We start from the raw sequence: 15,384 nt of genomic DNA on the forward strand, positions 1-15,384 counted from the left end.
GCCGCCGCCTGGCTTCAAAATAGCGCTTCAGGAACAGATGGGTGACGTCACAGATACTACGTCCATTACTTCATTACTACATACAGTCACAGGTCCAGAGAGTCAGAACTGAACCGGGCAAAGAGGCTTTTAAAGTTTCAGCCTGTTTACCTGGAGTGATGTGCAGAGGGACCTGAAACTGACACATCCTGTAACTCTGGGGGAATTCAAGTCACTCATAAAGGACAGAGAAACAGGCTCCATTGGATCTTGTGATTGCACTGTGTAACCATGTAACCATGTGAAGCTGTGACTGTTCTATTTGTGTTCTCTTGAAACAGAGGTTTTAAATCTCAATGAGTCTCTGACCTGGTTAAAGAAATAAAGAACACAGTCTGTGGTTTGGAACCAGTTTTAAAAAGTTTGTTTTAAGTCGACTTAACTTTAAAAACTTTGTGCCATGGTTGCCCCTGGTACCTCCTCTCTGCCTCCACACTGCCCCTAGTGGTCATGTGCAGACTGCATCCTGTGTGCATGAACATGTAGTTACAGGACAGCTAACCTCTGACTTTAAAGGTAGAGTCAGTGTGTTTGATGGTTTAAAACTTTAACTTAAAGAATGAAAGACTCTGATCTGATCCCCAACTCAGGAAGAGAAGCTGAGCAACACACTCTCCCCACGCCTCCTCATGTGTGTGTGTGTGTGTGTGTGTGTGTGTGTGTGTGTGTGTGTTTGTGTGTTTGTGTGTCATATCTGTAATGTCTGTTTCACATGCTGCTGTGTTAAATAATGGGGGCGTGTGTTTGCATGCATGTACCCTGTAGGCATGCCTGTGCACGCTCCCCAGAGGCTGTCACACCCGGACTGTGTGTGTGTGCGTGTGCGTGTGTGTGTGTGTTTGTGTGTGTGTGTGTGTATGTATGTGTGTTGTCCCTGCAGCGGTTTGTCTTGCTTGAAGCTGTCTGTCAGCCTTATCAACACCTCGACTCACTTCCTGGTTTTTAATGCCTGAGTCTTCAGTGTTTACGCACACACACACACACACGCGCACACACACACACACACACACACACACGCACACACGGTGACAGCGCGCAGAGGGAGGGAGCAGCAGCAGAAAGGAGCCGTGTGTGTGTGTACACCTTTGTGAGCACACTTTAACCTCCTGAACACACACTCACACACACACTCACACTCACACACACACTCTCTCTCACACACACACTCTTCTGTAAGAGTGTCTCAGTCTGGTCCTGCTCTCGGTCTTTCTTTGGAACTGATCCGGACTTGCTCGGAGGTTTTTGCAGCCTGGAGTCCTGCTCGATCCGGCAGAGACTCTCTGAGGGGTCTGCAGGGTGAATGTAAGACCTGGTTCTGTCCCTGTTCGGACTCCAGCTGCTGAATGAGAGGAGGAAGCTGAACTTTGACTGTGAGGAGTCCCCCTCCCTCCCTCTCTCTCTCTCTCGCTCTCTCTGGAGGACTCTACCTGAGGTTTTAGACTCTCTCTCTGGATCCGGATCGGGTGCAGGATGTCGGACTCTGCATCCAGCTTCCTTCATATCGGGGATATCGTGTCCCTGTACGCGGAGGGGTCTGTGAATGGGTTCATCAGCACCCTGGGGTGAGTCTGCAGACCACATTACACCCTCTGTGCCCTGAGCTGCAGAGAGGAGACCACTACAGATACTTTCACTTCATGGGACTCTACAGGGTCAGGGTCTGAGTTTAGACCTTAATGTGGGGGGACAGTCTGATCACGGTTCGAACATATCGCGATATTTATACTAACTCGGTTTATTTAAAGAAACTTTAAAAAGAAAGAAATGAACTTTATTAACCCCCAGGAGGGAAATTACATCCATGCTACACACACAGTTATATTGGTCTCTATATATAACACACACACACATGCAGTGAACATGTTCATGGAGAGAGGTCAGAGGAGTTAAAAGTCAACATAGCAGGGGAACAATATTAAGCTGTATGTCCATCATGGTGTCTTCACTGGACAGTGGTGGACAGACACAAAGTACATTTACTGCAACTTTTTACTTTTACTCCATTCTAAAGACAAATATTCAACTTTTGACTCCACTACATTTATTCTTTATTTTTAAACAAAGTTTATTTATGAATGTTTCAATACAACAGTAATAATTCACAGTGATGACATATGCTGATTAATAGAACCCTCCACCACCTCCACCACCTCCACCTCCACCACCTCCACCACCTCCACCCATGGTGACATTTGGAGGGAATATAACTCAGTATATAAACATTACAGTACAATGAAATAAAGACAAATTAATAACATAATGGGCGGCAGTAGCTCAGTCTTGGCTTGGGAACTGAAGGGTCGCCGGTTCGAGTCCCAGTATGGATTAAGCTTGGCAAGTGGACTGGTGGCTGGAGAGGTGCTGGCTCACTTGCCTGGGCACTGCCGAGGTGCCCTTGAGCAAGGCACCGAACCCCTAACTGCTTGGGATGCGCTGGTTGATGGCAGCATCCTCACTCTGACATCATGTTCACTGCATGTGTGTGCATGTGTGTGCATGTGTGTGCATGTGTGTGCATGATTGTATGTATATACCAAAAACTGTGTGTGTAGCATGACCGAAAAATAACACGAGTGGAAAAATTGAATTCCCCCCCTGGGGATTAATAAAGCACGTTTCTCTTTCTCTCTTCTCTCATAATAATAATAATAATAATAATAAATATGAAATACAATAAATACATTGTAATAAATAAATAAGGTGAAATGTTAAAGGTTAAAAGAATACACATTAGCATTTCTATTATTATTCACTCATTGTTTTATTTGTTTTACTGATTTTAATTCTTTTATTGTTTTAATTGCTTTTAGTAATTTCTCTTTTACTCTTTTTTTTTTTTAAAGCTGTTTCTGTTAAATTGTCTTGCCAGCCCATAAGGAGCGGCTGTGGCTCAGTGGGTAGAGTCCGTCGTCTTACAATCAGAAGGTTGGCGGCTCAATCCCAGCTCCTGCAGTCACATGCTGAAGTGTCCTTGAGCAAGACACTGAACCCCACATTGCTCCCTCTGATTAGCAAACACTGATGGTCTTTCACTACATAGCAGCCTCTACCATCAGTGAGTGAATGAGTATGAATGGGTGAATGTGACGAGCTTTGAGTGGTCAGACAGATTAGAGTACATATATAAGTACAGGTCTATTTAACATTTACCCCCCATACTTTGTCCTCTTTATTGTGGGTTTTATGATGTAAAGCACTTTGTAACGTCTGTTTTGATAAGTTCTTTATAAATAAACTTTATTATATTATTATTATTATTATTATCTAGGGCACGTAAACACGCCTAAGAGGGTCCTCTACATTTCTATCAGCGCTCTAGTCCCTCTCTACTTTATCTTTGAAGTCAGCTCATGAGTGAATCAGATCCAAAGACCGTATCCTGTCGGTGTCCTTGCGTGTGGTTTGTTAGCCGTGCATTGAACGTCTCCACAGTTGAACGTAGATCTAATGCAAACCAAACATCATTCAGTAATGAGGGGATCCAAGAAGCATGATGACTCTCTGATTTTAAACCCCAGTTTGAGGTTTTGAAATAAAGAATGATTGTTTGTTTTGTTGTAAATCTCTGATGTGTTTACCACTCAAACTTCATCACAGCAACAAAACATCTTCCTCTAACCTGAGGGAGCATGTGGAGGTCTGCAGCTCACACACTGCTTTGAGTCCAGAGGAACATTGTAAACTTGTCTGTGCTTGGAGTAACTTAGTTTATATTTCATGGTAGACTTTTTAGATTCGGTTCCCAAGCCAGGTCCGTCTGGACTGAGCTGCTGCCGCCCTGTTCCTTCAAAGTCACATGATAACGTGCATAGTTCACTTTAAACAGCATCACACGAAGGTGCTGGTTGGCCTAGAACTTTAAGGGTGCGCCTCCTGAAACAGTTCCTGTGAATATCTTGTTGAACTAAGTTTTGATCATCCACATAATACTGTCTGCTGTCCTTAAACTCAAAGCTCTCTGTGTCGCCTTTCACCTCCCGCTGTCACTTAAAGTATTATCCCACACTCCTGTCCTCTCTGTCACTGCAACATGTTACCTGCCTCCACTAACAACAAACCAAAGGTATCACCCTCCACACACCAGACCTGTCAGACCTGACCAGACCTGTCAGACCTGACCCCTGATCCCAGACCCCCGTCTCTGCCCATCCTTCACTCTGCTCCCATGTAGCTTTATATACAGACCCCTGACCTGGAGGGGAGCTCTGCTGTTACACACCTAAACACTGTGTGTGTGTGTGTGTGTGTGTGTGTGTGTGTGTGTGTGTGTGTGTGTGTGTGTGTGTGTGTGTGTGTGTGTGTGTGAAGTCAAGTCAAGTCAAGTCAACTTTATTTATAAAGCACATTTAAAAACAACCAGTGTTGGTCAAAGTGCTTTACAAGATAAAAAGTACATGAAGACAACAATAAACAACACATCAGGATATTACTGTCCTCTTCAGGAGGAGAAGGACAAAGAGAAGAGATGTGTATTCAACAAAGATTTAAAACATTCATCAGAGGGGGGCCGATCTTAATTGGAGAGCTTGGGGGCCGCTGCTGCAAAGGCTCGGCCCCCCCGGGGTTTAAGGCGTGTTTTAGGCACATCCAGGAGCAGCTGGTTTGTTGACCTCAGTGAAGATCAGCCAAGTAGGATGGTGCCAATCCATTTAGGGCCTTGTACGTTAAAAGTGCAATCTTAAAATGAATCCTGTGACGGACTGGGAGCCAGTGGAGAGCATGCAGCACAGGTGTGATGTGCTCCCTCTGTTTCCTGCCAGTCAGGAGGCGAGCAGCAAGCGCTTAATAGACGACATGTCTAAGTCTACATACAAAGAGTTACAATAATCAAGCCTAGAAGTAATAAAGGCATGTACAACTCTCTCTAGATCCTTAGGAGGGAGATAGGCCTTCACCTCAGCTATGAGTCTCAGCTGGAAGAAGCTGGACTGAACCACAGAAGAGATTTGTTTTCCAAATTTGAAGGCTCTGTCAAAATGAACACCAAGGCTCTTTACAGAGGAGTGAACATTTACTGTGAGAGGGCTGAGAGGGCTCCCATCGAACTGTTAGGGCTGTCCAAACACAATGACCTCAGTCTTTCTCTCATTAAGGTGCAGAAAGTTTAGGCTCAGCCATAACTTTATATCTTTCAAACAGTTGCATCCATTCCTTTTTTAGCTGAACAGCATATAAATTTGCACATCATCAGCATAACAATGAAATGAGATGCTATATTTCTGTAAAATAGATCCCAGGGGCCGCATATACAAGACAAGGAGGACAGGATAGGTGTGTGTGTGTGTGTGTGTGTGTGTGTGTGTGTGTGTGTGTGTGTGTTGGCTAGTGACCTCCAAAAATGTACAGCCCAAAAGTATTTTTCAGGGGCCAAGTTTCATGTTGGTTGTGCCAACAGAGAATGTGTTTCTCTTCAGTTCATCCTTCATGTGTTTGTGGTAAAGGCTGCAGCTCATGGCTTGGTTTGTCAGGTCAACAGTAAGCCTGGACCGAGGTCGACCAGCCTGGACCGAGGTCGACCAGCCTCGTCAGTGTTCCAGTTCTCTCTGGAACGTGGTTTATAGTGACATGACTCTGTTCAGCCTTCTGCTCCTCTCCTCCATCGTCTCCTCCCTCTTTGTTTATCCTCTTTGTTTGTGGCGGCTTCACGCCGGGAATGTGTCGCAGCATCTTCCTCCAAACGCTCTTCCCGCCGTGCTTCTTCAAGCAAAGGGAATGAAGAGAACTCCAGTATCTGAAGTAGAGCGGGTCATGAGGGTCAAAACAGCCTGACGGTCTGCAGAAACGGGCGAAAGGATGAAATCAAAACCTCACATGCAATACAACATGTTCCATCGGCCCCTGGGGTGTGTGTGCTTTTGTTTTACACGGCAAACTCATTATTTACCCTCCATTGGTGCTTGGCGGGTGTGTGTGTGTGTGTGTGTGTGTGTGTGTGTGTGTGTTTAAGTTGGATTAACATGTGATGGATGTCTTTCAGTCAGTCTGTGTTACGTTTTCTTTGTCTGTGCTTTGACTCTTGATTAAAGGACAATAAAGGTCCGTCTTATCTTTGGGACAGAGGCTATGTTCTTAGTCCAGCGGTTCCCGGTTCGACCCCCGTGCTGCACGCCACCCCTCGCTCTCCACTCCCCACATTTCCTCCCTCTCTCTTCAGCTGCTTTATTAACAAAGGAAAAAGTGACAGAAAGAAGCAGTGCACTGTTTGAATGTGATAAGATAAAGCCAAACATAACAACTGTGGAGCTCAACGTTTATCAACTCTCGTCCCACGCTCCCTCTGATCTGACCTATCAGAGGGGCCGGACCCACAGGTTGGACACCAGTGGAGGTGTAGTAACTAAAACCACAGTTACTCATATCCTCCTCTCTGGTCTGTCGGAGGTTATTAGAGGTCACTTTCTCATGAGAAGTCTAAATCACGGTGTTATCCTCCGGAGGCAGGTTTATTAAAGACAAATACATCAGGATCATAATACTGAGGCTGATAACTCTTCCTTACATGGACACACTGAAAAAGAGCTCTGATTAAAGTCCTCATGGAACCACCTTAAAGCTCCACAAAGAACTGAATCTGTTGTTTTAACTCAGAGCGACAAACTTCCTTTAACAGGCAGAAACCTCCAGCAGGACCAGACTCATGTTAGACACACATCTGCTGAGACCGTGTTGGAGAGAGGGATAGAGGGAGATGAAGAGAGAGAGATGATAGTGGGGAGACGGATAGTAGTAGTTGTAGCAGCTGGAGTCTGGACCACGTCCACAGCAGCAGAGATCCAGAGGAACCTACGAGACAAGGGAGCTCAGGGACTCCAGAAAGGTCTAAGAAAAGAGAGAAGAGAGGGAGACCAGAAGAAAGAAAAAGAGGAGAAGAAATGGGGAAGGAAAGGAGGAGATAAGGAAAGGATGGAAGGAAAGGAGGGGATGAGAAAAGGAGACATAAAGGATGAAGAAACATTGAAAGAAAGAAAGAAAGAAAGAAAGAAAGAAAGAAAGAAGGAAAGAAAGAAGAACAGGAAAAGAAAGGAAAGAAAGAAAGAAAGAGGGACAGCAGAAAGGAATGAAAGATAGAAGGAATCTCTGGCAGAGATCCAGAGGAACCTACGAGACAAGGGAGCTCAGGGACTCCAGAAAGGTCTAAGAAAAGAAGAAAGAGAGGGAGACCAGAAGAAAGAAAAAAGGTAATGAAAGGAGAAATGAATAAAAGAAAGAAAGAAAGAAAGAAAGAAAGAAAGAAAGAAAGAAAGAATGAAAGAAAGAAAGAAAGAAAGAAAGAAAGAAAGAAAGAAAGAAAGGATGAATAACAGACCCCAAAAAAGGAATTTACAGCAGAGATCCAGAGGAACCTACGAGACAAGGGAGCTCAGGGACTCCAGGTCGGTCTATGGTTAGTAACTTTAATGGGACAGGAAGAGTTAAAGTGAGAGACAGGCAGAGAGAGGAGAGAGAGGGAAAGACAGGATCCCAGTGTAAAGGGAATTTTAAAACCCGGTTAACGGGCTCTCCTCTGCTGCACGAGTCTGCCTCTAGTGGACACCTGAGGAACTGCAGTTCTGTTCACTTCCACCTCGGCTTCACTCGCAGATGTTTCCACTCTGAGACTCACACTGCTCTCTGTTATCTTATCAGCTGTGGAAGTTGTTCAAAGAAACTGATTGATAGACGGTCGTTGAGTTCACAAGCTGCATCCTCTGGGGAGCAGGAACGACTGGGTTTAAGAGCTGGAGAGACCGGACCCTGCTGATGAGCTGTCCTTTGATTGCTTCAGACTAACCTCAGTGTGTTTATGGTCACCTTATCAGTGTGTGTGGTGTTTTATCCACAGCCTAACACTCCTGTGTGTGAGACTCTACAGTGACTCCTTTGTCTGTTTTGAACAGTTAGCTCTTTGTTTATCTGCTGGACGTGACGACGCTCTGTGGATCTAAAGACAGGTTCCACATGTTCACTGAAGGCCTGAAATATTAAAGCCTCTTTTTGTTATTTCTGGAGACGTCTTTTTAACATTGAATAAAGCTGCTGCTGCAGGAAATAAAATTAGCACCTGCAGTCTGCCACATGTAGAGTCTGAGCTGTGGTGGAGAATTCAGGTCAACCACAACCATTACCTTTTCCTTTTCTACAACACGCTTCATTTTAAAGGCACAGTAAGGAGTTTTAATGCTGGGCTGATTCTGGCGCCCCCTCTGGATGAAGTCGGTAGTGTTTTCTGGGTTGAAGACTACATTTCCCATGAGCACCATCACCCTCTGTGGTAAAGATGCGCCTCTTATTTTCAATCCTACTTTTCTTTGTTTAGACACAAATATTTCAGAAAATAAGTTAAAGGAAATTAAAATTAAAAGTGAATTAATAAATAAACCTAGAATGTAAAATGAATGAATGAACAGATAAATATAAAATTAAAATTAAAGATATATTAATAAATAATTAATTAATCCTACTTTTCTTTGTCAAAAATATTTCATTAAAAAAGTTGGTATAAAAAAATAAAATAAGAAATAACAAATGAATAAATAAATAAATAAATATGAAATTAAAATTCAATAAAAATAAAAAGTGAAGTAATAAATTAATAAATTAAATCAACAGTAAAAATGAATAAACAAATGATGAATAAATAAATAAATACAAAATTAAAAAGTAAAAATGAATTTATAAATAAATAAAATGTGCTCACCTTTCCACGTTGGGACATGGAAAGGCGGGGAGCTCCCAGAACTGAACCACACACTAATTATAACTTATGTAATCTCTGAGTGGTCCTGGTCCTGGTCCTGGTCCTGGTCCTGGTCCTGGTCTTGACTGAGTTCTTTTCAGAGACAGTTAGCTCTTTTAGCTAGCAGAGCCCTGGTTGTAGAGTTTCTCTGTCTGAAGCTTCAACAGGAAACGTTCGTGTGTTTGATAATCCTGCTCCAGTATCAGACCAGCAGAGCTCTGAACAGGGACACTTCAGGAGGGGGGGCGGGTCTCCACTCTGCTTTTTACACCTGAACACGAGAACTAAGATTCAGTTAGAATAAATAATCTGATTACTGATGATCTAATTTCACTCTGTAGGTCATGAAGAGGCGTCACTACAAGAATGAGACTGTTTCAGCATTGGTTAAAACTCCTTACTGTGCCTTTAAAGCTGTCAGGAGTTCATGTTGTGTCCCATATGTTTTAAACACTCCTAAAACCAGGATCCTGTGACTCCCTGTTCACACTTTTAAAACCCTCTGAGCAGATCTCAGAGGTGACAGACTGAAGTATTGAGCGGCTTGTCAACATTTCAGTGACCTGCTTCAGTTAAAGGTGAGAAAAGGCTTCATATGGAAACCTGCAGGCTGCAAAGAAACAGTGAAGATGCTGTCTTTGAACCCCAAACTACGTCTTCTTTATCCACTTCTCTTTGCAGCTATCAAGTTTTTAGATGCATCAAAGTTCCTGTGTTTTTATTCTTCATTCAGAAGATAAATAAGGGAACTAGAAAACGTTGCAGCAGAGAAAGAAGCGACCTGTGTGTGAATTCTCCTCCCTTTTCTACGTCTTCCTGATTTATGGAAGACTTTTATTCTTATAAATGTTTATAATTTGATGTTAAAAAGCTTCTTCATGATGATTCTGTAACGTTTTCTGAGGAGCTGCAGAGTTTATGACGCTGTATTGACGACTCACTGCAGCCAACCTTTAAAACACACACACTCAGAAAGCAGCAGCGATGTGTGCATGTATGGCAGGAAAGGGAAGTGGTACCGAGTGTGTCCAGGAGAGATTTCCACTCTGCCAATTGTGTGTGTGTGTGTGTGTGTGTTTCCTGTGCTGTGGTCGTACACCCACTCTCCTGCGTCTGCCTCGGTCTTGACCTTTGCAGCGTCTCTGTGGCCTCTGGCTCCAGATGTTGACTTTCACTGCCTCCTGTTGATCCAAAGGAGCGATCATGAAAACAATAGGGTTCCTTTTTTAGCCACGCTGGCATCATATGCCAACATGCAGACTGGTTTTAACATGACACAGGTCTGGCTAGGACATGAATCCCCTATGCAACAAAGACTTCCACACCTCCAAGGCTTCATTCCTTTGCAGGACATCTCTGCTAACAAGCTAACGCACAGTGATGAGCCTGTTTGAGATGAGTGTGTTGAAGCTGTCAGACACACAGAGAGATGAGAGGAGAGTAAATAACCCTGTCCTCTCTGGAGCATCTGACCGTGTCCGTCCTCCGCCTGTTTGATCAAACAGAATAAAGTGACCCACCTTAAAGTCCTGCAATAAAAACCACCAGCTCAAACAGCGAGCGCTGGAGCGACGGCGTGTTTACTTTAGAGGTTAACCACATGTTTCAGAGCCGCTTCCTTTTGTTCCTCTCTCATGTTTCTGTACTTCAGGTGTTAATAAGATGAACTCTTTAACAGTTCTCATCATGGATGTAGTCTCAGTGACGTCACTGAAAGAGTCTGAGGGTATCATTGTTGGGGTTTGGCGCTGTATGAATAAAGATTCAGTGATCTAATGTTGGTTATTCTGTTAGAGGAAGTAAATATCTAACATGTTTTATATTCATGATACCAATGTGGCTCTTCTCCAGGAGCAGTAAAACAGTCGTGTTGACGCCACACACTCCAGGATGATCTGGACAAATAAGATAAGATCAGATCCTCCTTTATTCGTCCCCCAACGGGGAAACTCACAGAGTTCCAGCAGCAAACAAGAAGGTGTACAGAACAAGAATTTAACAAGAATATATATATTAAAGAAATGTCCATCAGAGACGACAGCTTGGACATAATCCTCCTGTCAGCCACCACCTCCACAGGGTCCAGGACTGAGCTGGTCTTCTTCCCCAGTTAGTTCAGTCTGGCTCTCCTGTATCCTGAAATCCTTCCAATGTGGCGTTGGTGTCCGGTGTTAGCTCTGTTAGCATGATGCTACTCTGGTGCTGGGTTAGCTGGTCCACCTTATCGTAGATAGATCTTACAGTCCCCATAACGGTGGGTGGAAGGACAGGTCCATGTGGTCTTTTCTTAGCTTGCACCTCAGTACCAGCAGGTCGTCCTCGCCTCCTTCTTCTCAGCTCACAGGGAACATCGGGCCTAGCATCGTTTAGCATCGACATGCTACGGGCTGCTAACAGCTGATCTTGTATGTAAACAATGTTACCATGGTTACACGCAGGATCTCCAGACACACGCAGGAACAAAACCAGTTAAAACACCCCTGCAGACGTAGTCAGTTTGGTGTTTATGTCCAACAAATGAGTCCTTAAAGTCCTGACAGGCTCCAAATACAAAGAGAACTAAACAGAAGAACAACCAAGAGAGAGCTGCTGCAACAAGCAGACACTCCAACGGTGCTAAGCAGTGGAAAAGGATGTGTGGGGCGTTCAGACCGCTAGGCCACAGAGGGTTTAACCTCAGGAGATAAAGCTGCAGCAGCAGCCGGAGAGCAGGAGAGCCGCGCTGCAGGTTCATGAACATGGCGTCACGGTCAGGTCGTGTTATCACTCAGATTTAAACATCCACGGTCAGATTACCCTCCACTCTCAGTGAGCGCCAGCTGTTTGTCCACAGACTGATTTTATTGGAGTTTACAGCCGGTCACAAAGAGGGAGAGAGATATTTGAATAGGAAGTACCTGAGACCGGGCGAGCGAGAGACCTGATACAGAGAGGGTGAAATGTGAGTGGATGAACCTGCTGCTTTCCCTACAGTCAAATTCTGCTGCATAAACAAAAACAGGATTCAGACAGGATGTTAACTCTGAGCACAAACACACACACGTCCACAGGTTCCTCTGGTACTGATCCCTCTCTGGATCTCTGAAGGTCCAGGACGGTTCCATCAGTTAACTCTGAACATACAAACAAATCCAGATTCTAATGTCTTCCTGCAGGATGGAGGGCGGAGGTGGAGCTGGAGGAGAGAGATATAAAGAGACATTTATAGAGTGTGAAATTAAAGAAGGTTATAAAACACTGAAGGCCTGATTCATGATGGTAAACGTGCAGAAACACACAAAGGGTTAAACGCTCCTCCACCAGCGTCCCCATGCTCCTGTGTTGTTTGCATACATTTAAATTAACCCTTTGCTACTCAAATGAGCCTCACTGTGATTAATGGATTCTACTCAGCAGTGGTCGACGTGAGCTCTACATTAAAGGTGTCCCAGAAGTCCCAGAAGTAACTCTGAACTCTGGATGAGTTCAAAATAAATAACAAAGTTCCTTTAACAGGCAGAAACCTCCAGCAGGACCAGACTCATGTTAGACACACATCTGCTGAGACCGTGTTGGAGAGAGGGATAGAGGGAGATGAAGAGAGAGAGAGATGATAGTGGGGAGACGGATAGTAGTAGTTGTAGCAGCTGGAGTCTGGACCACGTCCACAGCAGCAGAGATCCAGAGGAACCTACGAGACAAGGGAGCTCAGGGACTCCAGAAAGGTCTAAGAAAAGAGAGAAGAGAGGGAGACCAGAAGAAAGAAAAAGAGGAGAATAAATGGGGAAGGAAAGGATAGAAGGAAAGGACGGGATGAGAAAAGGAGACATAAAGGATGAAGAAACATGGAAAGAAGAAAGAAAGAAAGAAAGAAAGAAAGAAAGGATGAATAACAGACCCCAAAAAAGGAATCTCCAGCAGAGATCCAGAGGAACCTACGAGACAAGGGAGCTCAGGGACTCCAGAAAGGTCTATGGTTAGTAACTTTAATGGGACAGGAAGAGTTAAAGTGAGAGACAGGCAGAGAGAGGAGAGAGAGGGAAAGACAGGATCCCAGTGTGTCAGTCTAAGCCTATAGCAGCATAACTAAGACCTGGTCCAAGCCTGATCCAGCTCTAACTATAAGCTTTATCAAAAAGGAAAGTTTGAAGCCTACTCTTAAAAGTAGAGAGGGTGTCTGCCTCCCGGACCCTGACTGGTAGATGATTCCAAAGGAGAGGGGCCTGATAACTGAAGGCTCTACCTCCCATACTACTTTTAGAGACTTCAGGTACGAGGAGCAGGCCTGCATGTTGGAGCGTAGAGGTCTAGAGGGTAATATGAGCTCTTTAAGATAGCGGGGTTCACTCCCTGAGTTTAGTCTGTAAATGAGTTCAGCAGAGGGATGAAGCTCCTCTGATTTTAAGACAGATCCTCAGAGAGAGAGGACAGATGTTTTTAGACTCTCTGTCGTCCTGCAGCAGATCCTCAGACAGATGTTTGTGACGCCTGGAGTCAGGCTGAGCCGACAGAGACGGGTCAGAGAGCTGAACACGTTAGTCACTGAGTCAACATACCGACGTGTGTCTGCGTCTGTGAGTGACAGCTCTGTGAATAGAGCAATCAGACACACACACGTCTACTGACAGAGGAACACACACACACACCTGGGACACACCTGGCAGGCAGACAAAAGGACTGATTGGCTGTTGTGGTTTCAGTAAAGGCCGGCTCTGTGGGTCTCTTCCTCGTTTGTCCTCCGGGTTGGTTCATCAGACGAGTCATGTGATCAGAGGTCTTGAACGCAGCACGTTCAGCAGGTGATCCTCAGAGCTCCTCAGAGCTCCTCAGAGCTCCTCAGAGCTCCTCAGAGCTCCTCAGAGCTCCTCACAGTCGACTGCAGACGCCTGATTTGTTTACAGGCTGAGGTTTCACTTTGTTATGGTCCGCTTTGAGTCCCAATGCAAAACAGCGACTCAGGCGTCAATGAACCATTCAAATCAGGAATACGTGAGAGTGTAAATCCAGCACATGGTGGTCTCCCTTACACACACACACACACACACACACACACACACACACACACACACACACACACCTGTCTCTTGGTGCAGACGCCGTGCAGTCAGCAGGATTAGCTCTCCATTCAGACACACATTAAGGCATTCAGCAGGAGGCCAGGTGTGTGTCTGTCACTGTGAAGCCCCTCTGTTGACTAAACACTGATAATGACTCTCTCTCTCTCTCTCACACACACACACACACACACACTCACACACACACACACACACACACACACACACACACACACACACACACTCTACAAAGGCACCGATCATGCAGATCCTTACAGTGGGGGTGAAATGAGTTGTCTATCCCTCTCCCTGGTTTTTTCTTCCTCTTTAAAAACTCATAAACTTTACGTCTGATTGAATAAACTCTCCTTACAGACATCCTTAAAAGTGAATTTTCCTCCATGCATCCTTCAAACTAAACATTCCTTCATGGAGTTAACTTCCCTCTAATCCTCCTCTCTTCCTCGACTCCTCGTTAATCCCCCCCCTCCTCCCTCCTCTTGTTCCTCTCTCTGTTCTTTAACTTCTCCTTCTTTGGTTTTTGTCTGCAGGTTGGTGGATGACCGATGTGTGGTCGAACCCGCTGCAGGAGATCTGGAGAATCCTCCGAAGAAGTTCAGAGGTATGAAAACGTTAACACGTCCCACCATGAGGTGAAACTCTGAATGAATGTCTTTACCTTCTCTCGCTGCTTCCTCCAGGACTGAAAAATGAACATTTCAATGAGCATGAAGAGCTGTGAAAGAGTCCGATGAACTCAAGACTTAAAAACAGAGAAAAACAACAGACTGAGGAGAAAACTCTGCAGAATGAGAGGTCGGGTTGTAACCCACAAAACTGCAAGCTAGCTTAGTCCTGGATTACAAGTGTCTCCCTGAAGTATGCAACAGACTCATCCACTCCAAGCTTCTTGTAAAGTATGAAAAACAAACAACTGACATGACACTACATAAGGCACGAGACGAAACTAAACTAAACGACAGGAAACGACACGGCACGTCGCCCTGCATGCAAGGAAGAAGTGTCCTGTCCACGGTGTTGTTGAATGATTAGTCGTCATTATTAGCAGAGTTGATATTCCTCTCTGATTAGAGGCGTAGCCACCTGCCACTAATCAGAGAGATCGCTCCGGTAGATGACGACTCACAGCGCGGCGTGGTTTGTCATTTTTAATCTGGAACATGAAGAAACAGTTGTTGGAAAGCTGTCGTGTTAATCCAGCTAGAGGGATACGTGACCAGAGCAGGCATGCTAACGTTAACCTGCGAGGCGGACTGAAGGCTGGTGGTGCTAGCTCTGCTATCTGTAGCTACACTCTGTAACCCAGTGTTTAGCTTTCTTAAATAGATTGAGCTCGTGGTTGACGAGTCGGCTTGATCGAATTTAAACGTTTATTTTCACGACGAGTAAATGAGAACACGTGAGTTTGTGATCTAAAGCTGCTGTGATTGGTTGGTTTGTGTTATTGTGAGATTTTGGAGTTTAAAGGTGACATATTCTGCTCTTTTTCATCAACATATATTGGTCTAAGAGGTCCCCAAAACATGTCTTTAAAGTTTATTGCTCATAAAAACACTTTGAAATCAGATTCTGGTC

At 44.7% G+C, this 15,384-nt stretch overlaps 1 protein-coding gene across 1 annotated transcript in view; it reads left to right on the forward strand.

Annotated features, from left to right (window-relative positions):
- Positions 1–1,134: 1,134 nt before the first annotated feature.
- The window catches only part of LOC117820964 (inositol 1,4,5-trisphosphate receptor type 3-like), a 56,876-nt gene continuing 42,626 nt past the window's right edge, over positions 1,135–15,384 (forward strand). The window contains exons 1-2 of the mRNA XM_034694924.1: positions 1,135–1,601; positions 14,340–14,410. Of these exons, the coding sequence (XP_034550815.1) occupies positions 1,510–1,601; positions 14,340–14,410 (163 nt within the window). The 5' untranslated portion in view covers positions 1,135–1,509. The remainder of the gene's footprint in view (positions 1,602–14,339; positions 14,411–15,384) is intronic.

The sequence above is a fragment of the Notolabrus celidotus genome, chromosome 11, assembly GCF_009762535.1.
Source record: "Notolabrus celidotus isolate fNotCel1 chromosome 11, fNotCel1.pri, whole genome shotgun sequence".
Lineage (NCBI taxonomy): Eukaryota > Metazoa > Chordata > Actinopteri > Labriformes > Labridae > Notolabrus > Notolabrus celidotus.